This window comes from Clarias gariepinus, chromosome 2 (assembly GCF_024256425.1).
Source record: "Clarias gariepinus isolate MV-2021 ecotype Netherlands chromosome 2, CGAR_prim_01v2, whole genome shotgun sequence".
Classification (NCBI taxonomy): Eukaryota; Metazoa; Chordata; class Actinopteri; order Siluriformes; family Clariidae; genus Clarias; species Clarias gariepinus.
The window spans coordinates 27,633,591-27,657,798 of record NC_071101.1 but is presented as its reverse complement, the minus strand read 5'-3'; the positions used below and the strand labels follow the sequence as shown (position 1 = coordinate 27,657,798).

General features: G+C 38.0%; 2 protein-coding genes across 5 annotated transcripts in view; one reads left to right on the top strand and one right to left on the bottom strand.

The window, feature by feature from the left end:
* Positions 1-250: 250 nt before the first annotated feature.
* incenp (inner centromere protein) lies at positions 251-15,162 on the bottom strand. 3 transcript variants are annotated; one of them, XM_053491106.1, is made up of 21 exons: positions 15,000-15,162; positions 13,707-13,856; positions 13,444-13,551; positions 11,221-11,840; positions 9,428-9,491; positions 9,251-9,314; positions 8,889-9,015; positions 8,641-8,674; positions 8,470-8,569; positions 8,186-8,320; positions 8,001-8,018; positions 5,865-5,974; positions 5,651-5,774; positions 5,384-5,506; positions 3,307-3,476; positions 3,067-3,181; positions 2,634-2,708; positions 2,453-2,536; positions 2,282-2,371; positions 1,655-1,802; positions 251-847 (listed from the first exon to the last, which is right to left on the bottom strand). In XM_053491106.1, the coding sequence occupies exons 2-21, from the start codon at positions 13,844-13,846 to the stop codon at positions 663-665; spliced, it is 2,634 nt and encodes an 877-aa protein (XP_053347081.1). In that variant the 5' UTR covers positions 13,847-13,856; positions 15,000-15,162; the 3' UTR covers positions 251-662. The 3 variants fall into 3 exon arrangements, with proteins under 3 accessions (XP_053347081.1, XP_053347082.1, XP_053347083.1); XM_053491107.1 differs by having other exon boundaries at positions 1,655-1,799; XM_053491108.1 differs by lacking the exon at positions 8,001-8,018.
* Positions 15,163-15,453: 291 nt separating this feature from the next.
* si:ch211-272n13.3 (ankyrin repeat domain-containing protein 26) overlaps positions 15,454-24,208 on the top strand; it is a 29,444-nt gene continuing 20,689 nt past the window's right edge. Inside the window, exons 1-12 of one of the 2 annotated variants that reach the window (XM_053488754.1) lie at positions 15,454-15,915; positions 16,368-16,662; positions 19,278-19,392; positions 19,571-19,744; positions 20,072-20,178; positions 20,330-20,467; positions 20,552-20,700; positions 21,015-21,038; positions 21,730-21,766; positions 21,848-21,929; positions 22,241-22,301; positions 22,670-24,126. In XM_053488754.1, coding sequence (XP_053344729.1) covers positions 16,463-16,662; positions 19,278-19,392; positions 19,571-19,744; positions 20,072-20,178; positions 20,330-20,467; positions 20,552-20,700; positions 21,015-21,038; positions 21,730-21,766; positions 21,848-21,929; positions 22,241-22,301; positions 22,670-24,126 — 2,544 coding nt within the window. In that variant the 5' untranslated portion in view covers positions 15,454-15,915; positions 16,368-16,462. Of the gene's footprint in view, positions 15,916-16,367; positions 16,663-19,277; positions 19,393-19,570; positions 19,745-20,071; positions 20,179-20,329; positions 20,468-20,551; positions 20,701-21,014; positions 21,039-21,729; positions 21,767-21,847; positions 21,930-22,240; positions 22,302-22,385; positions 22,577-22,669; positions 24,127-24,208 lie in introns of both variants that reach the window. The other variant, XM_053488759.1, reaches the window with a different exon arrangement.

The window sequence follows — 24,208 nt, the reverse complement described above, 5'->3', positions numbered from 1 at the left end:
AACTTTTATTCATACTATAACTTGTGGGGAGGGATGGTCAATGCTTAAAAAAAAGGCAGCACACAGGAAAACTGCACAACATTGAAATATTTAGCCAGCAATTTTTCATGTATTTTACTAAGCATATAAAACAAACAAAAAATTATCAACCTAAAATTACCTTTTAACATAACCTTCTCCCTGGATCACTGAGAGAAATGTGGGCACTTTAAATATATTGGAAAGTTCAGAAAGAAAGTCTGAAAGTGAAAAAAAGACACAAACTGAGCAATTAAATTGCTTCATTTCAACATTAAAAAAAGGAAAAAAAGTTAAGCAGAGTTTACATTACATACATAGTGATTTTTGTAACCCATAAGATTGTATCCCAAAGACCGCATCCCTTCACACTGAAAGTGTGAAGCCTCCTTACAAACAGTACAAACAGTATTAATAAATACTGCAAATTAAAATCAAAGTAGGAAAAAAAAGGGTATGAGGGTGTACACAGCATTTTAAAGCAAAACCCTTGTGATCTTGTATTACTCTACTTCTGATACACTTTATATAGCACTTTATTTAAGTGAAATCCATGTTTTATATAAACACAAATCTAAAACGCTTACACATAAAAAGACAGAAAAAAAGAAAAGAAAAATAGACAATGCTCAGACAGTTTCCATTTAGTTGTGCAGGGCACCCATGTGTGGAGGGGAGTGCCAGACAGCAGAGCTTGTGCGCTTGAAGAAGCGTGGTTTGCTCCTTTGAAAAATCTTCTCCAGTTTGGGCTGCTCAACGTCCCCAAAGTAGGAGTGTAGATCCAGTGGGTCATAATACTGCTTCATAATAGCTTGCTGAAGCTGCATGCCTGTATACGAAAAAGAAATGTTTAATATCTAACTGCATTATAGAATTCAGTTGAAAATATAATTGCAGGCAACGATGAGCGGGCCCAAGCACCTTGCGCACAGCCTGTTTGGCCTTTGAGCGCGTTAAGACCTACACCGCACAACTTGCACACATCACACAATATGACGTAATAGGGGTGATGTCAGCTTGAGTCCTAAATATTTTTTTTATGTCAACTGTGTGTGCGCGTGCAGGGGCGTGTGTGAAAGAGTGAGAGATGTGGGTGTTAACATTTGTGATGTATGTGTAGGATGGGGGAATTTTATGTTAAGACCTCCAAAAACCTGGTGTGTGTGATCTATGGGTGGGGGTGTGTCAGAGTGTGACTGACGAGTAAATGTGTTTGTGCATGTTTGTGCGTGGTGTGAAAGTCTGTTAACGCGCGCATGTGTGTGTGAGAGTGTTAACATTTGCGTATGTGTAAGTGTGTAGAATAGGCCACAGATGCTGGTAAATAAGCATCACACTATGATGTTACTCTGAATATAAGGTCACTGAATACAAGGCCACAAAAAAGTTATTAATCACTTTTCAGCGCAAGTTCATTGCATCGTCACGGCTAACCCATTAAATATATCAAAAATCCCTCTACAATTTTGAATCCTCAATATCTTTAGATCACATTGGCCTGGTTCAGTGACAAGCGTATAAATTCTCCAGGAGGAGTAAATCAAAATCGTGCAAGCCCTATAGTGCTTGGGCTCTAATGATGAGGCAATGGTGCTATAATCTTCCAATAAATTACACTCAAGTGCTGATGTCTTACCCTCAGCCCATGAAGGGATGGGTTTCCTGGGTGCTGACTCATCGTCAGTCGAGTCATCACTGTTCTGGTCCATGCCATAGTCTTCTGGATTGACCAAAACATCAACCTTCTTGCCTTTAGGAGTAATCTGGTAGGACTGAGGAGACTTCTGTGGGGTATAAGCAATAAACATGTTATTCTTCAGTACAGAGCAACCAGACACATATCTTTATCACAGATTAGCCACAAAAATATAAATTTAAGGAAAGACGACATTGAACACATGAGGACCAAGCTCTCATTCAAGGAAAGGGTCCTTTTCATGAAGGACCCATTTTACACAGTATCAGCTATAATAGATCAGTATGGTGCTGCTAAGATGAGGTACTGAGAGAACAAAATATTTTGATATTCTACTCAAAAGAGAACCTGATCTGTCAAATAGCTCAGCAGTTCAGAAGTACAGCTTCAAGGGTATTGTGCTGTGTAAAAACATCTTAAAGTTGAATTCCATCATTAAAATCGTTAACTGCTGGGAAGCGGGAAAAAAAACAACAACCCAGCTTTCAGGTGTTATTAGCAGTCTTTTGTGAAATTCTGGTAAAGAACCCCAATGAGAGGCCTTTACCACATCAATAAATATCTTACCTCTACATCTACAGTAACATTCAGTCCTGACGCTGTATCAATGGTCTTATGAGGGGTCCCCTTGCCTGCAGGAGTATTCATGACTGATCGCTAAAGAAAGGATACCAGTAGAATGTAAACAAAAGCTGATAAGGTAGTGCATTATACGTACAAAAAGGATGAAAATCTTACCTCAATATCTACAGTAACATTTAGTGCAGGACTGTGTGTAATTGTGGTGTTAAAAGCTTTGCTGACAGGAAGGTTTACAACGGTCTGAGAAAATGGATAAAAAGTTTTATTAGAACACATAATGGCAAGGCAGCATGAAGGAATAGTTTCTAATAAAGTATTTGTAAACGAGTATTCGTACAGTGACTGTAGGGGGTGCAGCAGCAAGTTTCTGTTGGGCCATTCTCTCCTCCTCAGCCCTTTTCTGCTCCTCTTCCTTGAGAAGAAGGGGAAAAAATTATCTATCCACACACATACACACTGTATATATATTAAAAAAATGCACACCAGCAAGGACTGATTTATAACTTTTTTTGATGCCTAAAAAACTGTAAGGGTAGCTTTCGAGGAAAGACAATTTTAGACTTTTGACCTTGCTCTGACAATGACCATGCTTGAATAAATTCTAAAATCAAAATCAGATCATCTGCTGGTTACATTGATAATTTGGTATACAAACACACCAATCTTATAAAAGCCTTCTTTGTTGCAACTATAGAGTAAGGTGTATTGGCGTAGTAAATAAACGGCCACACGAAAGAAGCTTCTGAATTACACGAGTGAAGCTCACTTACTTTCCTCCTCTTTTCCTCTAGCTCTCTCCTCTCCTTTTCCTTGGCTGCTCTCTCCAGTTCTTTCTGAAGAGCTATGGCCTTCTCCTTCTCGATTCTCTCACGCTCTAATCGCTCCCTAAAACACAGTTAAATTTTTTAATATATGCTCGTTGCATTTCCCCTGTAATGTAGAAACAAAAATGAGGAACCCGACCCCTTGCCCCAAAAAAACCCACCCTTGGTCGGGTTTTCAGCACAAACCTCTCAGCAGCAGCCTGTCGCTCTCGCTCTCGCTCCTTCTCTCGCTCCCTCTCTTGCTCCTTCTTGAGCTCCAGTGCTCGAGCAGCCTCAGCTTGTTTGCGTGCTTTCTCCCGCTCCTCTTCCGCTTTACGTTTGGCCAACAGCTCCTGGTGTCGCCTCTCTTCCTCTTCCTGGGGGAAGAAGAAAAGCACTTCATTTTAGAAAGTTGGGGAAAAAGATTGTTTACACAAAAGACTAATACTGCAATAAATGTGATGCATCTAAAAACCCACATGTTTATTTGTTCCATTTTCAATATCCCTTAGTATATTAAACATTACCCAGACATTGGGATTCACGCACTGACACCAAGTCAATTTAATTCAATTGACTACGAATTATATTACAGTAAAATGACAAGTGGATCATAGACACCCGTAGCCCTTTATCCCCACAGGGACCAAAGGCTAGACTGCCTGGCCCAATCGTACAGAAAAGCCAACACAGCATAAACTGCCAGCTTTGACCCTTTTTGGTGATCACCAAATAAATTCTGGCATTTGACATGTAGGAAGCAGGGAAAATGTTCAAGCTTAAGGCTAGATGACTGGGGCTGAGCAACTCCAAACCAGCAGGTTTTGTGAGGTGTTCCTGGTATGCATTGGTTTGTAGTGCATACCAAAAGTGAAAAGTAAGGAAAACTGGTAAATTGACGACAGCATCATGGCAGCCAAGGCTCAATGATGCACGTGGGTAAGGGGTAAGGCATTAACCTACGGTTCGGAAGGCCCCAGGTTCAAAGCCGTTGACAATGTTCAAACCTCAGACCCCTGTTGGGCCCTAGACCAAGGCCCTTAACCCTCAACTGCTCAAATGTATAATGTTTATTTATATATATATATATATATATATATATATATATATATATATATATATATATATATTAATATATATATATATATATATATATATATATATAAAAAATAATAAGGAAAGTCTTCCAAACGCAGTGCCGTAATGTATGGTCTAATCTCACAGAAGAGCTACTGTAGTACAAATGGATTTAAAAAAAAAAAAAAAAAAAAAAAAGTAATGCTGGTACTGATGGAATAGGGTTAGGTCACAAAATGCATTTGTTGTGTATGACCAGTTGACTCTTGTCCACTGCCAAAAGCACCTACAATGGACACATGAGCATCAAAAATAATGCCAAGAAGGTGGTCTGATGAAACAGTTTCTTTTACATTATAAAGAATGCCAGGTACTTTCCTGGGGAAGAGAGGGCACAATAATGCACCATGTGAGAAATGCAAACTGGCAGAGGCAGTGTGATGCTTTGTGCAATGTTTTGCTGGGATACATTCAATCCTCCCATTTATGTGGATGTTAGTTTGACACACAGCACCTACCTAAACATTGGTGCAGAGCAAATACGTTCCTCCATGGCAACAATATTCCCTAATGGCAGTGCACTCTTTCAGCAGGATAATGTGCTCTGCCACACTACAAAAATTAGTTTGAAAAACATGAGAGTTCAAGATCTCAATCGGAGTAAGAATCTGTGGAAAGTGCTTGGCCATTGAGTCTGGTCCACGGAGGCCCCACCTCATATCCTGCAGGACTTGAGAGACCCACTCTTTCTGTGTGTCAGATACAATCGTACACTATGGACTTCATGCCGTGATAGAGCGGAATCTGGTTAGGTGGAACCGTTGGACACAGTACTAATGTCACTTTACCGATTCACAATTAAAAATGCTATCACAGTTGTGCTATATGAGCACTGATGAACAAACGGCCTTTAAAAGCTATAAAGACCTCATCTTGATTAGATAAAAGGCTACCTATACAAAACCTCCACAAAACCTACAAATGTAAATGACATTATGCAAGCAAATGTAATATATGCCAATAGTTACAAAATGAATTTTACAATCTTGACAGCTCAGCAGTACCAATAAAGCCCATTGGAGGGCAGCACAAAGCAGAGTTATGGCATCACTATTAGCCCAATTAGAAATACTGCACTGGTGGTCATAGTGATTGCCAAGACCAAATCAACCAAAAAAAAGAAAATACAATTTATGGAAGTACTCACAGCTTGTTGCAGCTTTTTCTTTCGTGCTGCTTCTTCCTGTTTCCTGCGAAGTTCTAATTCCTCTTGACGCTTAGTTGCCACCTTCTTTTTAGCCTTCTCCTCAGCAAGACGCTCCACACGCAGCTGAAAGCATAACAGGATAAAAGGTTACAATCCAGATTCACACAAACTGAGCTCCTCAAAAGAAAAGGTTTAACGATTAAAACTACATGCTGTACCCTTTAAGCAGTACTACAAAACCACTTCTTAATTTTATATTGAACAAACCATGTCATTTTTCTTCTCGATTTGTGCCATTTTTTCTTCTATTTTCTTTTTCTTTTCCAGCTCCTTCTCCTTCTCTCCCTTCACCCGGGCCTCCACTACTCGCTTCAAACGCTCATCCCGTTTCCTAATAAATAAATAAATAAATAAATAAATAAATAAATATCTAGTTAAACTGCTTAAACTTTTCAAACAAACACACATAGGACTTCCATACTTTTTAAGTTCTTCTTGTTTCTTCCTCCGCTCCTCTTCCAATTTTTTCTTTCTTTCATTTTCTTGTTCAATCTTCTTGTTAAGAGCATCCCATTTCTGTTTCTCCCGCTCCTGACAAAGAGAAGGCAGACCAATGAAAGTAATGAACAACAGATACACATCGCTTCATATCTGACAGCAATGGGTGACTTTAGTAAGATGTTAGTTTGGTTGGAAATAAGAGTTATTAACAAGTAAACGTCTCCCCACCAAGTGCAAGATTTTTTTGTAAAATTTTAAATTTGCAGCCACGTGTTTGAGTAGTAAAGCACAGCCGAGTATGTGTCAATCTTTCGGTAATGTGTTCTAGAAACATGAACAGAGGCCCTTTGATCCAAAACACTGGTTGAAATTCTAGTGCCTAGATTTGCACTAAAGCTTAAAGCATTTACATAACCCATTTGGAATAAGGGATAAGTTGGAATGGGATAAGATTCATTAGTACAGCATTAGGCACTGGAGTTTCAATTAATAGCATCTTTTCACTGAGCTGGTAGCATAGCACAGATGATAAATCAGAACGCTTTCTTAGCAATCTTGATTTAATGATTATTCTCACAATGACAAGGCTTTAAATTTTAGAATGGTATTCTATACTATAGATTTAGGGCACTAGGTAGGATATTCAACATCTTTATGTTAAACCTTGTTCACAAAAAAGTAAAAGGGGAGGGGAAACTAACCTGAAACTAAACCCAAATAATACAGTGAAACCTCGAATTGTGAGTAACGCCGTTTGCGAGTGTTCCGCAAGACAAAGATTTTTAATAAACTTTTTAATTCGGAAAACTAAAAAGTCTTGATTTACGAGTACCGAGTATCATGTATTACGCATGCGCTTCTTGTTTTCGTCATGTGATCACAACTGAGCCAACGTTTTTTCTCTCTTGTGCTCCGGAAGTGTGGGTAATCGTTTCCCCTGCTGGGTCTTTTACTGGTATAATCAACATCCGTGCATGCGTGTACTGTTTACTATAACACTGACCACGTGTGTGTGCACGTAAAAAAAGTTTTACTTTGTGTCTGTATGCATGTGTGTACAGCGTGCATGTAAAGCGCTCAATTAAGTGTCATTAGAAGGATTTCTTGTTTATTTTTCCGATAAACCAGCATTTTCATGGTGTGCACGCACGTGTGTGTGAGAAAAGAGTGGAGGAAGGGTAACTGTGTAAGATGAGAAGGGGGAGAGGGGAGCTTACTTTAGATTCAGACATACAGCATCTGCACGCATAAACGGAAACACTTATCTGTCAAGATTAATTTTTACTTTTTTTTTTAAGGTAAAGTGCAGGTTAATTTATTACTTTATATTTTGTGTTATGTTTATAAATTTATGTTTTGGGGCTGTGGAATGAATAATTTGAGTTTTCATTATTTCTTATGGGAAAATTCAATTTGGTTTACGAGTGTTTTGGAATACGAGCCCACTTCCGGAATGAATTATGCTCGTAATCCAAGGTTCCACTGTACATTTATAAAACAGATGTTAAATAGTGAAGTTAAGGTTAGAAATGTTAAACGTTTACTCATTACACCCAAAAACTTAACAAGTGTAAAAACTTTGCTGGATATTTACTACTATTGAAAATAAAGGTGTCACCAAAAACATAATTTTTAGGTTCATCTGCATGGTCTTAGAAGACTTTCTAGCACTTTCACCATGTATATAAACTAGTAGTGCTTAAAATGGGTGTGGAAATGTTGGCATCAAGCCATGCTGCACTGTAAAGTGAACAGGAAACCACAGGTCCGCTAGCCCAGGCACGTTTGATAATAAACAACCCGAGCTCACAACTACTTCTGATCACGCAAAAGCAATAACGTAGTCTAAAAACGAGTAGTGTGGTGTACAGAATCTGATACAGGAAGAACCCGAACTGTGCAGAATCTAGGCAGGGTCGACATGCGAGCCACAACACAAAACCCCAACCAGACTAACATCGACTGAGGACTAGACAGAACTGTGAAAAGGGTAAACCATTACACACCTAAGAGGTTAGATGACAAAATGTGAAAGCACCCGATTACATGTACATGTGCAAATACTTAGGGAGATAAAGTTACAATGGATAACACTGACATCAGAGTTTGCACTTACCACTGAGCCAGTGCTCAACTGGGGGAACAGAAAAGAGCAGGATTACTAGCTCAGCAAGCATGCGGTTTCTACTTTTAGCTGATTAACAGTGATCAAATATCTTCAACTTAAACAATTCTAATCCACACCTTGATAACCATTGTGATTTAAGCAGTGATGGTAGTGCAAGGCAAGCAGACAGTTACCTTAACGTCAAGTTTCCCACTCTGTTTAATGAAGGACTTCATGACAGAGGTACGACCAAGAGAACTTGGAGTCATCATTAGTAGCTGGTTCTTCTGCACCGTGTGCAGGAAGGAGCGCATGCCGGGTGTGATGCCCTGTAACAGCCACAATATAAAGTAAAAATTAGAATTGGGGAAAAAAACAAAAAAAAACAAAAAAAAAAACCATTTATAGAAACTGTACTGGCTTTACTGATATTTTCCCCACATGTGCAATAATTGATTAGTTATGGGAGGTATCTTACGGTCAGGCACTTCTTAGGAGGCGAGTGCTTCTTCTTGGGGGTGCTGAGTGCTTCTGTTGCTGCTTCTGCAGCTGCACGTTTCACAGCTGAGCGAGAGGCCCTGAAAACAAACCTTCATTAGAAAACAATTCTAAAAATTACCAAAATTAAACACAAGCAACGCAAACTCACCGAACATCATCCTGAGGGTTTTTCCCACCATCATCTAAAAGAAATGAAAAGAAGGGGGGGGAAAAAAAAAAAAAAAAAAAAAAACGCACTGTTACACCCCTTTCAAAAATGAAATTTACAGACATAAACTATATGCCTAAAGAAATACATTTTGTGATAGATATGCATAACTGTGTGATTCAGCTTCAGTTTTTGAAAAAAAAAAAAACGAAAAAACAAAACAAAAGAAGATCGAGACCTAGCAGTACCTGATCCTGAAAGCCGAGCCATTGAGCGTGTGAAGCGGCAGTTTTCCTGGACACTGGGAGAGGCAGTCGCCTCTTCATTCACCAGTAAGGGAACATCCTCCTCTACTGGCTTTGTGGGCTCGGGCTCCTGTTAAAGCAAAAAATAAAAATTGTAAAAATTCCGCAAATTATTCAATGGTGGGAAAAAAAAGGGTAATTGCCAAGAACGGTTTAAACAGATGTTAACTGGACAGATATATTTGTGAGCAGCTAGAACTACTTAAATAATTGCCCATTACTTACTTTGATCAACCGTTTAATATATTTGGTTTAATAAATTAATGAGGGTCATTTAGACTGCAAGTGGTAATGGACGTCTTTACCTCAGGCTGGGCTGGCGCCGTTTTACCGTTGGATTCTGCTGTGGGCTCTTCCTCAGTAACTATCCTACAAGAGATGCGGTTATTAATCTGATACATCAGCTCTGTTCACTCTGCAACATCTAGTCTTAAAAAAGGCCTGATAAACTATCAAAACAAAAGGAAAATATTTTAACTTACTCCTCCATCCTGTCCTCCACCACTTCCTCATTTTCCTCTGGTTCTATATCCACAGACATGTCCCCTAAACACAGGAAAATTTATTAATTACATACTCGTATGTACACATGTGCAAAAGTCTTGAGCCACTCATCATTTCTTCATATTGTATCTATTGTATTTATTATCTATCTATTAATCATCCAAGCAGAACCAGTGAGAAACAGGTGCAGATGATGACAGATCAGGCTGGTGATTAGTATTCTGCTGGTGCCGAGTGGTTGAAAGAGAAGAGAATTTCAGGGAGTTGAGAATGCGGCTGAGGATGCTACATAAACAACCAATTTTGAAAATGGTATCTTCAGGCACTTTGCAGCCTGGTGCAGTAAAATGTGTGTTTCCATTAATTTAAACTATATCATTCTATTTTTATGTGAAGAAATGAGGAGAAACTTCCCAATACTGTGAATATACACATTTATACTGTAGATACACAATTTTACATTAAACACAAAATCACCCTTTAAACCACAAGTAGGGATGCACCGAATGTTCGGCAACCAAAATTATTCAACCGAAAATAGCCAAAAAAAGCACTTTCGGTGCTCGGCCGAATAAGTAAAAAGGCCGAATAAATTTTGCCGAACAATGACGTTTTTAATGACGATCAAATAGTAACCCGCGTAGAGTGAGAGGCGCGCGCTTTATGCAGCAAACATGTCAGCAGTGTGGAAGCACTTTAAAGTGTCAGAGAAAGAGGCAAAAACGGCCGTTTGCAGACACTGTTCTGCTGAATTGTCCAGAGGGGGTGCATCTGCAAAAACGTACAGCACTTTAAGTTTAATTTATCACTTAAAATCAAGACACCCCGAACATCATGCAGAGTACGAGAAAGACTACGGCAACAGCAGCAGCGAATGCACATTTGTTGTTGTAGACATACAGAGTTACATTCTTTCAGCAGTCAGTTATAGGCCTAACATAGGCTATTCAAGAAGAGGAGTTTCAAAGATGGCCAAATAAAAATATTTTTTTATTTTACTAATTTATTTATTTTAAGTTATATTGTGCTTTGTTTGTATAATATCTGCTGGAATGTTAAAAAAAATGTTCAGTGTTAAATAAATATTTTGAAATTGTATTTTTGTTATTTGATTTATTTTTCTGAAAAACACAAAATAGTAAAAAGCAAATTTTTACTATTTAATAAATAATTAATATAAATTTGCAAAATAAATGGAAAAAAAAATGCGAAACACTGCGTTCGGTATTCGGTCAAGCATTTCATTTCGGTGCATCCCTAACCACAAGCATTGCTATGAATAAATGCTGCCATTTCTGTAAGTCACAACTCCTAATAATAATCATTACAAAATTCATAATTAAACTCCCACCGGCTTTAGACAAAACATGAAAGCGACAAAATGCTAATTGTTCTTTGAGGTGCTCATTTCCATCAAAAGGGCGATTTAAAAAAAAAAATGCTTTAAGCAGTGATGTCACGTACTGCAGCAATCAGCTGTCATGTATGTCCACTAAGAAAATTGTCAACTTTGCTGCCCTTTTACTCTTACCACCTGATGCAAGCAAGACCACAGATCAACGTCAGTGATTTAGATTTTTATATTTTACCAGATACTTACAGGGAATATATCAACTTGCACATATGTGCAGAGACTGAAGTTTTGACTTGACAATGATAAAATTTTTTTATAAAAATTTGAGTCGTTCCAATGTGTTCCACATTTCTATTTGTAAACTTAGCATCACGTTAAATTACTAAAATGTGATAATTTCTGACTGCGTGGGCTTACCACTGACGGTGCTGCTGCATGTAGAGTTGCCCAGCCTGGCTTTCTTCTTCAAGAATGAGCGACGAGAAGCACGGCGTACCGCTTCCTGAGTCATGCTGTGCCTTAGGCCTGCCAGAGAGCGCCGCATCACCAGTGAGTGTCGAGCCGAGTTTCGTGTCGATGCCTGACCACTTGCAGCTGCAATGGTAATCTTTTGTACAGAGCGGCCAGGAGAGCACTGAAGCATCTTATCAGCAGAAAGACGTTCAGCTGAGGGGATTTTCACCACGACCTCAGACATCAGTGCCTGGACAGGGGATGAAGAGCTGCTCAACTCCTCTACCTCATACTCCTTTTCCTGCGACACATCCTCAGGTGGCTGTGGAGCGGCTTCCAGCTCCTCCTCCACCTTCTCGGGCTGCTCTTTTGCCTTAGCAGCTGCTCTGTTGCGTGTGCTGCGCTTGACCGGCTCTGTGTCTGCAGCTACAGTGGCTTTATTACGGCGTGTGCGACGAGCAGGTTCCTCAGCCCCGCTGTCATTACTGTTACTTGGTTCATGTGTAGTAACCAACTCAGAGATTGAATTTAGAGTGAGCTGGACAGAGGAACGACGAAGGTTACTGCGTTTCCCTTTAGAAAAACTGAAGTATGAGGAGGAAAAAAGAAAAAAAGATTGTTACAGCTGACATGTAATTATTTTAAAGAGTGTCTAAGGAGGTACCAAAATAGAAATACTGGACTAATGCATAAAGTCAGATACATTTGTGATGTATAGATTGTAGAAATACCACACACAAACAAGGTAGGAATTTTAAACTGGTTGAGCTCCACCAACTGGAAAATTGTCCTTAATATATTCCTGAAGTTGTTCTTAAAATAAGATTAAAATATACTCAAACCTTGGATTGCGAGTAACTTTTTCTGCAAATGTTTTGCAAGATGAGCAAAATGCAATAATTAATTTTAACTTGCCAAGTTAAATAAACAAGCGAGGTCTTGAAATATGAGTAGTACATATGTGCTTTGTCTGCTGAGCGTCACGTGATCACAGCTGAGCTAATAGTTCTTCTCTCTCTCGTGCTGCGGGATTATGGGTAATTACTCCCATGCTTAGTGTATGTGCGTCACTCGTATAGTCAACATCCGTGTGTACGTGTACTGTTTACTATAACTGTGACTACGTGTGTGCACATTTTTGTGTCTAAGTGTAGTCAATGTTCTTTAGTAACTGTACTGCAACAAGACTTGCTACTGACTGTAGCAGTGCGAGAGAAAAATCTGTAACAGTGCAATGTCACATTTCACGAAATCCTTAAAAGGAGGCAAAAGCAAGGGTCATGAGAGAGGCTTCTTGTTAAAGATTCCAGTTTGCTGACAGTAACAAAGAGTGTGTATCCTGTTAGTGTGCAAGTCATCCTTCACAGTAGCCCGCCTCCTTCTCCTTCACTCGTTTTACTTTAGACACGATTCTTTTCAAAAGGTAAGATGCAGGTTAATTTGTTTTATTTTTACTTTACATTTTGTATTAATTTTTTTAATAAAAAAAAGGGTTGAATCATCTAAGTTTCTATTATTTTTTTATGAAGAAATTCACTTTGAATCACAAGCATGCTTTCAGAACGAATTACGCTCGCAATCCAAGGTTTAACTGTAGATACCTGTAGACCCAGATAATTACTCTAATGTCATGAGTACAACCTACATTTTGTCTTGCAGATACAGTACCAGGCAAAAGTTTGAAAACACCACCTAATTCAATGTTTTTTTGATTAGGGATTCATTTTCTACATTAAGGAACAATACTGGATTTCTTTCCCCCAAAACTATCAAACACCACATATGGCATTAGTAATTAAGTAACAAACAGTTATTATTTTAAATCACAAATATCATAGTTCTTGTAAAGCAGTATTGTCACGTGCATTAGCAAAACCCAAAAAGCTAGATCAAAAACCTCTCTGCTGCAGAGTTGTTTATTAAGGGTTACTAGGCTCAGAAATCACTAATTAACAACAACTCAGCTTAGAGCCGTTATGAATGCTTTACAGAGCATAAATAGCAAACATCTCAAGATCAACTGTTCAAAGGAGATTATTGTATATTTTAAGCACCTTCAAGTGTTGTTTTACAAAGTAGAAAAACATAAAAATTAGAAAATATCCTGGAATTAGAAGGTGTGGCTAAATTTCTCACTTGTTGTACTGTATACTGTCTGCATCAATTACATAATCTCATCACCCTCACCGTCTTTTGCTCCTAGCGTCACTGAGCTCTGTGGACACCCGTTTCCTCCGGTTTGTCTTTTTCTGTGATGGGGTTTTTGGCATAAGCTCAGGCTCGGTGCTAAAGTCACTGCAATGCAAATCAAGAGATTTAGTTCATCTTCACATAATCTGTTTCTGTCTTTACATAACTAGTCTGACAAATAAGACCCATTTAGATACGGACGTAGAACAGACGTATCAGCATTCACAGATTTTGCACAGACTCAAATCTGTGCTGTATACCTGGAGAACATGCGCTTGGCCTCTTGCTGAATCTCCTGCAGCCATACCATGTGAATGCTTTCAATCTCATTGGTGAACTCCTGCAGCTTCCCATTGAACACCTGCACGAGGGAACGTGTGGCCTCCGGCAGGGAACTCATGGCTGCGTCCCTTAAAAAAAAATTATAATAATTGAAAATAAGATAATAGTAGAAATTACTTTATTTTTTTAAACTTGTGTGTTCATTTTATACATATACGTGTGTGTGTGTGTGTGTGTATATATATATATATATATATATATATATATATATATATTATATATACATACATACATACATACATACATACACACACACTATTATAGCCAACATCTGTAGTCCAACTAGGGAGGCCAATGTCAACTACCATTGTATTTATTCTGACAACCATGGTAGGACCTTTGGCCAACATTCGCACACGCATTCACACACTATGGGCAATGTGGGAACACTAGTTAGCCTAATCTGCATGCCTCTGGACTGTAGGAGGAAACCGGAGAACCTGGAGGAAACCCATCAAGCATAGGGAGAACAAGCAAACTCCACACACACACACATCCGAGGCAGGAATCGATCCCGGACAATGAAGGTGCGAGGCCACAACGCTAACTACTAAGCTATACACATTATATATACACAAAACATACATATACATCAGCAGTAGCTACAAATTAGGGAGCTGCACAATGAAAATGATGTGCACCTGTGTGCATGTTTGTGTCTAAAAAAACATTGATTATAACTTTCAACATGAACTGTCAAGCATATGACTTGACAAAGATCAGGATTTATTATTTTCTTCCTCGATTATGCCTCGAGACCACAACACAGTATCCTCCTAGGTTTAACTACACCATTGCTTAGAAATAAGTTAAAGGTTACATTTCAAATCTACCAGATTATCTCGTTCTGGCTGCTGTCAATCTTATTCTACTGGCTAAGTAAGGGGAAGTCATATAAACTAAAACACCTCTTTCTGATTATTCAAATTATTTTGAGTTTACCGGATTTTAGTTAGCTAGTTAGCTGACAGTAGCTAGCAAAAAATCTTAGCATGGCGTTTAAACAAGATCAACAGCAGCATAGCAATCAATCATTGATGGATTACAAATAAAATATATACATCCAATTGAAATAGCATTTAGATATTTTTACTAACAACCTTTCACTTTAAACTACTGAAATTAAATTGCAAAACGCGAACGCTTTGCTAGCACTACTACAAACAAAATGCTAACACAATTAATTGCAAAGAAACCTTGAGCCATTCTACCTTTTCTTAAAAAAAAAAATGTATTAATCCAGCAGTTCACTTGACGTCTTCTTCTGACTCCGTGTCCGCTTTTATCCTAAACATCCAAATCCGACTGCGCTACGAAAACAAATAGCTAATTCCTCTCCGATATGTACGAATTCGTCTTTTCGAGCCACCCGCTCAAAACGGTTTAAGTAGTTTAAAATTCTGAGAACACCAATCAAAGTCTACGCGCCAAGCCATTGGTCGATGTTCCTGTCAGTCAGTCTCAATATGACCAATAAAACGCGAGAGAAACAAGCCGGCACAAAATAGGAGGTCCTTTTGGAGGAAGTGTACAATCGTGTAATTTGATTGCACAGCCTAGACGTCAGTCATTGATTCAAACCACCCAATCAAACGGTTGGAACCTCCTTCTGTATTTTCAGTGTTTAAAAACTGAACTTTTACAATAGATAACACTAAGCAGAAATGGCTGTCAAAACGCGGACATTTTTCATATCTATATACTGATAAACATGTTCGCAGTTGTGAACGCGTTGAATATCAAATTCTCCTCAGGGACAAATTCGAAAAGGGTTTTTCTTTTTTGGTTAATTATTATTAGTTATTGCCGCGACCAAGTCAACTGCATCCTGAAATGAGTGACCGTTTTGATTTATTGCCAAATTCAAATCGATTTCACACTAGCAGCAGATAGAATCAGATGTTCAGGCGCTGTTGCGTTGCCTTGGTTACCGAACTAGCCTAGCGTGGATTCAGCGTCCTCTTGGTTGGAATCTGCTAGCTGTTTAGCTAAGGTGGGACAATTCTAGCTGTATGCATTCTGTTAGCTAGTTAATCCGAAAACGTAACGCATTTAGTTCTTTATATTTATTCGACCTGTGAGTCTTGGTAATGAACATCCTCCCAGTGTTGCCTGTTGATCAGCGGGGTGAGTTAAGAGCTGTTTGGTTGGCAAAGAATGTTAATGCTAGCTATCACTAGCTGAACTAGCCGGTGGATTAATTGAAAGATAATCCAACAAGCCAGTTTAACCCGGCAACAAACTGAGTAGGTTAGACAAATATCTACTGACAAGTTATCTGTTACGTGTGAATGATAACATGGACGCCTGCAACTATCTAGTTCATTAGCCTGCTGGGTTGTCATTCTGCTGATTAATTAGCCACTAATACAGTGTCATGCCAATTTATTTCAAATATCACGTCAGACGAGGAAAGCTTTTCTTTTCATAAACATCATGTCTCACATGGAATTAATATAAAACCTTGTACTATGACTTGGTTTAAGAAATCCTTCTTGCTTGCACTCTGCTCACTAATGCATAATGTCCTTGCGCTTTAAATGGTTTAAAGTGAATCCTCTTAAACCTTTTATTTTTAGTAAGGCATAAAAGAGAAGATGTGATGAGCCTGAGCCTGAGGTAAGGCTGTAAGGAGAATGCAGTATTGTTCCTGTGGACTGCAGTGCTGTAAAAGATGAAGAAAATATTCAGTTTCACAAAAAGAAGAAAAGGATCTCCAAGTGCTTCAGAAACAGCCAGTGTGCTTTCTGTAGGCTATGACCTGAAGGAGAAAGACTTGGGCAAGGTGCACAAGGCTGCATTCAATGGAGATGTGGCTAAACTCAAACAGCTCGCCAAAAAGAACGATTTAAACCAGCTTGATAAAGAGAACAGGTAAGTTGTGGGTATATAACCCATCATTAAAGATGTTATAACAATACTGCGTGTGATTTATTTTTATTTTTCTTTGGTTTCAGTTTCAAGCTTAGCTAATTAGTTAAACAGGAATGAAACAGCTGTGTAATGCCATGCCTTTACTACCCAAAAGTTGATTATTTTCCATTAACAGCATGTCCTGAATATCTTATACCACAGCAACCTGTCAACCATTTATTTAAATATTATAAATTTAAATTTTCATTTATGGCATTTGGCAGAAACCCTTATCCAAAGTCACTTACATTTTTATTTCCGTATACATCTAAGGGTAAAGGGCCTTGGTCTAGAGCGCAGAAGAGGCAATTTGTTGGTGCTGGGGTTTGAACCTTCTGATCTGTATTCTGAAAGCCTAATCTACCTGACCCCTGATATAAGAAGATTACATTTTTTCCAAACACCATTGTGTTCCTGTGGTCTTATATTCTTGTAAGATTGTCATATGAGCACAATTTTGTATTACTCTTTTGCCAAACATCTTTATGATTTAGTTCATAGTTATCAAGTGCTACTAAACAGTAAAAAGAAGTTACAAGGTATAGAACAGTTGACTGTGTCCTGCTTTTTAACTATTTATGGTCACATGTACAGTAGTAACACTGTGCAGTAGGAGCAGAAGGAAACTGTCCTTCACTTAACGGGCTCTCATTTTTCTGGTTCTTAACGTTTAAAAAAGGCAAACCAGTCTTCCTTAAAAAAAAATCAAATGCTTTCTTCCCTTCTTGTCTTGTCTTATCTTGTTCTGTGTTTTAAACTTATTGTCTGCTTTTATCTGGCACTTCCACATACTATGTCTTCCACACACTCTGTGTCTTTGGTTGGAGTACTGTAAATTGCACCAACGCCACCAATAAGTCTCACTCTCCTTCATCTATCCAGTCCTTTAAAGCTGACTTTCTGGTCAGTCTTCTTCTTCAAAAAAATAATTAAATGCTTCCTTCCCTGATTTTGTCTTGTCTTGTTCTGTGATTCAACCCCTTCGTCTGCTTTTATTTGCCACTTCTCTTTATGTTCCTTCTTAGTACCGCTTTGTGCATTTGGTTGGAGTTCTGTAAGTTGCATCACTGCCATCTATAGATATCATTCTCTCTTATCATGATCTTCATTTAAAGCTGACTTTCCAGTCTTTCTAAAAAAAAAAAACATTAAATGCTTCCTTCCCCATTGTAAAAGGCTTTTAAAATTGCCTTCTAGCTGTATACCATTTCGATTCATTATCCAACTTTTGTTGCCATTGCTGTTTTGTGTTTCTCCACATTATACCTTTCCCCTCTGACTTTGATAATTTAGTATTGGCCTCAACATTTACTTTTTTTTGGTTGCTTCTCAGAAAGTTCTTTTGGAGAGTTCTGAAGATTTCTGACAACCTGAGAGTCCTTCCATAAGTGTTACATATACATATGATACACAACATGGACCAAACTATGTGGACACCTGTATAGAGTTCTTATACAATCTGAGAACAAGAGTTCAAATACTGTATTACTGTGATTTTTTCTAATTTGAACAGTAACAAAAACGATAAAATTTTTTAGTATTCACTGTAACCCAAATATGTACTGTATCCCTATGAGCTTAGCTTCGTGACAACTCTCCTCCAGCTATACTATGTGAAAAAATTTAATATTAAAAAACTCCTGTTTCCTGTTAAACACTTGCATGAGAGTAACACTTGGCCTCAGACAGGGAACTCAAGGACCCAAACATGTTCCAGCAAGACTGTATCTCTAACTGCACCCCAGGCCTTTTTGTCTGTTACCAGTGTCTGACCTCAAAAATGCTCTTGTGGTTACACAAGCCCCTGTGTGTGAGCTGTTAGTACAGGAACAATAACTTATTGAATGAGCACATTAATATAAACCTGTGATATGCATTACTGTCATTACTATTGTTGGAACTGTGTTGTAAAATGAAAGTGCCTTACTGTTGTTAGCTTTGAGACCTGCATAGTTTTGTGTAATACCATACTGTGTTTTGAGCCACATTTCTTCATATTAAATTAAAATCAGCAGATTACATTAAAGAAACTGAAGTAAGTGTTTTACTGCTGAAAGTGCTCAATGATACAATTAAAAAATTGGTTGTTTATGTAACAACCTCAGCAGCAACCTTATTTTTTCTGTCGTCTGTTCAAACCACTCAACATTCAGCCTCACCGTTAGACTAATCACCGGCCTGATCATTTGCACCTGTTTCTTAATGGTTCTTAAGTGACTTAAGTTAGATTTTTTTTTAATGTTCTAATTATCCATTGATCACTGTGTGGTGAAAAAACATTCCTCTGAAACTGGTCAGGTACAGGGCCTGGACTTATAATGAGAGCCAATAAATATGCCTAAAATTAGGGCCAATAAAGTCCTTCAGGAATCCTGTAGTTTAAGACTAAATTTCAAATACAAGAAATTTAGGCTCTTTGGAAGCAAAATATGAAGAAATGTTGTGTGGCTCATGACATTTGCACAGTAATGTATGTACACCATTACCCATGGTTCATAGCTGCAGTGCTTTTTTTAACATGCTGCAATTGCATTGTATGCAATAGCTGTATTTGTTACTGTGTCTTTGGCTTGCAGAACTGCACTACATATAGCCTGCGTTCATGGACACACAGAAGTGGTTCAGTACTTGGTGGAAAACAAAGTTAAGCTCAACCTATGTGACAATCAAAACCGCTCTGCTTTAATGAAGGTACGACCAGATGTCCTTGTGTAAAAGTGGCATTGTTCTAATTAAAAGCAAATGATTAATTCTGTTTTTCTTTAAAGGCATTAAGTTTAACGACGAGCAAAAATATATATTCACTTTATTCCATGTGCCTCCTTGAAAATTTTTGCTTTAATTTTGGGTTTCCTATGGGTTTTGTTAGGCGGTGCAATGTCAGCAGGATCGATGTGTGTCCACCCTCCTGGAGCACGAGGCAGATCCAAACTTGGTAGATATCAACGGGAACACAGCATTGCATTTGGCTGCCCGCATACCCTCGGTGCCTGTGGCGCTGAAGCTCCTTGAACACGAGGCTAACATCAATGCCCAGAACAAGGTAAAGTCACAGCATGGTTTGAAAAGCTTTTCCCCTACTTAATGTGTGAGTTGAGGGATATATTTATTTTAATACAATTTCCTATCAGCTAGTGGTGATAGGAAATTGTACTCTCACAAACTAGCTGAAAGTACAAGGAGAACTTTAGATTTCTTTCTGAAAGGTCCCTGCTTTCAGTGGATAGTATAATTACATTTTCCTTTATTCTAGGGTTCAGGTTTTAGATAGATCCATAAAATATGTTCAGGTGTTACGTAAATATGGGTAAATTTTATTCACAAATGGAAGTAAGATTATTCTGTGGTTAAACATTATGTTTATTTATAGGATGGAAATACTCCCTTGATATTGTCAGTCGAAGAAAATCATGCAGAGATGGCAGAATTTTTTTTAAAGGAGGGCGCAGATGTTAATCTCCAGAACAAGGAACAACGGTAATAATGCTAGTCTTTAAACTTAAATCTTAAGTGTAAGATCAGCTTCTTGACACACAACAGTTGCTCGGTATTATAAATAATACATATGCAATTACACTAAATTGCTAGGACCTCATTCAAATCTTTTGTATGTCTTTTTGCCAACTAGAACCCCTTTACTTATTGCTGCTTGCAATGGCCAAATCAGTATGTTGCGACTGCTCTTGCAGTATAATGCCGATATCACTGTGAAGGATAATAAAGGATGGTCATCCGACGACTATGCTGTGATGAATGGGCATCATGCGTGAGTGCTTTGTTAGTTTTCTCCACATTTCTTTGTAATTTTAGAAACAGTACTAATCCATATTGCAAATGATTTTATTTTTAGTTGTTCACATCTAATCATTGAGCATGGGGCAAAGAGAAAGCCTTTGCAGTCACCCTCCCATCTTCCCTTCAGTAAAACCAAGCAGACTTCATTACTGGCCAGTCCAAAGGCTGGCTTTGCTCTCGGAGGTCCAACTATAGGCAAAGATGGTGAGTGCTGAGCATCACATCACATCACATCTGTTAGTGATAAGGCTATAGAGATTAAGATTAAGTATTTCATATAATACACAAGGTTCAGAATGAATGAATAGCCTTCTAAAGATGTTTGGGTAGTTTTGTTATTGGCTATGGAAGATTTAACTTTGAGATTGTTGGAACTCATCTTGGATGTTGCATTTAAAGATTGAAACATTTTGCTTATTAATGCTTATATCATTGTATAGTGCAACATTCCATCTGAAGTCCTTTTATTTTCCTTTCATTCATACTGCTTACATTTGCATGTCAATGGATAACTGCAGGAAAAAGTGCAAAAGAAGGGAAAGGTATAACAAGTATGAGCAAAAATGAGGATATGCCACAGAGCAGACATTCACTGTTTACCATCAGTCAGCTGTTTAATATATAGTGGGGTTCAAAAGTCTGAGACCACTTGGAAATCTGACATGTGACATTTTACACATATTCTATATCATTTATAGATCACTATCTAAATGTAAAAAAAATATATGTTTAATGTGTTGTTTACTTTTGGCACAAAAAGTCTGATTTGTCTTTAGTCTTATCTCTTCCATTGAAGCATGTGTTCAAAAGACACTCTGATGGATTAGACAATCTTATAGAGTCCATACCAAGCTTGAATTCGTGCTGTCATTAAAGCAAAAGGCTACATACTTAAGAAATTGTAATTCTATCTTTTACTACAGAATTATTCCTGATAATATAACAAATAAGATTGTATTCTGTAAAAAAATAATAATTTTTTAAAATTACATTACAAGAAGCATTTTGGTGGTCTCAACCTTTCAGACCCCACTGAATTTATTTTGCTTAAGATAGTGAAACCACCTGAAATAGTCAAATAATAAAGTTCAAATCTTCTGTTCTACTCTGACTCTATTGCAAATTATTTCTGTATTGCATGAAAAAAACATAAATACAACAAAGTAATCAATGAAAAAACATCCACAATCTGAATAAATAGTATATAATATGTATGTAAATTGTGGTTTCTAGATACAGAGGACAATTCACATGCAGACTCTATCAGTAGGTAAGAAAATGTTCCAACGAGAATTCTGTGCCTCAAGCTGTTTAAGTATGCAATAATCTTTCCAATAAATTTAAATTTTAGAGCATCAAGAAGTGGTCCTGCTGATTCCTGGCCCTCTACAGATGATGATGATGACAATGAAGACCTTGATCTGGGCCCGAAGGTGATTATTGGTAGTGCAAAGAGATTCATATACTGGAGACAAACGGCTATAGTATGTTCTGCTATAAAGATCTTTGGTTTAAAAACTTTTAGGTCTTAAAGGGATAATGTATTATGTATTCTGCAAGTACCAACCTGATTGTAGTTAGGGAACTCAAGTTAGCTAACCTTCACACACAATTATTATCTCAGTATATTATCACTGGCTAAAAATGATGTAATGGAAAAATATTGTCCCATTATGTTTGAGGGGTCCCTGGCATTTTATACAAAATATCATTGCATAAGATTATACCTGTTTTCTTGTTATAGAAGCAGCCAAAGCTAAACTTGAAGAAACTCATGAGTGCCTCCAAAATTGAGGGGAAAGGATGTAAGTACCATGTCGAATGTTTAGAATCTCTTCTTTTAGCTTGTGATTGTGATTATGCTTTAACCTAAAACCCTTGCTCTGTAGTCGCAGTTGATCACGATCAGGATAAGTCCTGGAGTGGCACTGAGTCTGACCCTATAAGTGAAGGCAATGCAGTAGGAGGCATGGCTTTTCCCGGTAGCAGTACCTCCACCCAGCCTCCTATAACCCCTAAACCTAGCTCCTTTTCCAACCTGCCCCTGATGACCTCCACCCCCTTCATCAGCTCCCAAAAGGTAATCTTACCAGCGAGTCTTTTAGTGACCTCCTTCTAAATTCTGCTTTTCTATCCTTTTGTCTATGCATTCCATCCCATCCTTTTGGGGTAGGTGACAAGTTGCCCTGTGGCAGAAAATTGGATGTAGAAGCCAGTGAGAGTCCGGAAGAAGACTCCGTGGAAGGTGAAGATGTGGAAGACAGTGAAGATGAGGATGAAGATGAAGGTAAAGAAGATGATGAAGAGGACAATGAAGAAAGTGATGAAGATGACAGTGAAGAAGATGATGAAGAAAGTGAGGGTGAAAGTGAACAAGAGGAGGAAACTAGTGTTGTAAAAACTCGAGAAGGTTACAATGTGGGAGAAGTTCATGAGATGTCAGAGATCACAGCTATGGAGAGAACTAAGGACAGCTGTGATATTCACATGCAGGCCGATATAAACTCAGAAGTTACAGTACAGCTCAAGCCATCAAACACATTGATTTATGAGAATGATGACACTAAGGACCACTTTAGTTTGATAAAATCAAAAGCCTCAGAATCCAATGATCTTATAGAGAAGGCAGAATCAGAGTATACAGAGAGACAAAAAATAATGAATTCAGTGATTACAGATGTTGCCGTAGAGAAGAGAGGTCCAAGTATAGAAAATGATCCTCTTTTAACAGCCATTAGGGTTGAGTCTACTTTCTCTGATGAGAAAAATGAGTACAGTAACACAGGCACCTTAAATGCTTTTAGAACACCTCTCCAGATTTCAGGCACTACATCAAGTACTGAGAAGAATTATGAAGGTGATGGTGATGAGGAGAACTGGGATGAGGATGAAAACAGTGCATTGGCTTGTAAACATAGTAATTTTAATGTTTTAAAATTTGAAGAAAATACTTTAATATTTGAATCAAATATCACATTTAAACAAAGTAAGATTGATGAAATGGTATCTAAGCAACCTCATGAAATAGGTGATAAACACATTACTAATGACGTGAAGGCTTGTTGTACTGCTTCACTGGGATCACTCTATCCGTGGTCCCCGAATCAAGACAAAGCAGGTAATGATTATAATAAAGAAAATGTAACCGATGCAACAAAGCCATCAAAATTATTTTTGGACTTTCTGAGACATAAAGAAGTAAAGACACCTGAAGACACCTGGGGACCTACTGCAGTTAATGAGAAAGGATGTTCAGTGGAATGCGAACCTTCAGACACTGAACCAGTAAATCTTTTTGTATTTGACAGTAAAATTATGAGAACTGAGCACTGGACAGCGTTACATGATGAAAAAGATGATGATCATGATCATGATGATCAAGAGAATTTGCCAGTGTCCATGATCATTGGTGTTGATGACTTAGAAGATCTAGAAACTATTAACAGGTTGCCTGCGGAAACTGTTGCTAAGGATGGTGAACTTGTATGTCATGAAAAAATCCCACAGACAGTTATTGATAATATTGATGTTTCTTCTCATTCTGATAATGATGATAAAGATGGAGAACATGGAAATTCAAAGGTAGAAGAGCACGTAAACCATTCTATTCCAAAGCAAAGAACATTGCAGGTAAGGGGAAGCCTTACATAGCTTTAGATTGAGGGATTTCCTTAAGGCCTAACACTGTTTGGTGCATTAAGGTGGTGATAAT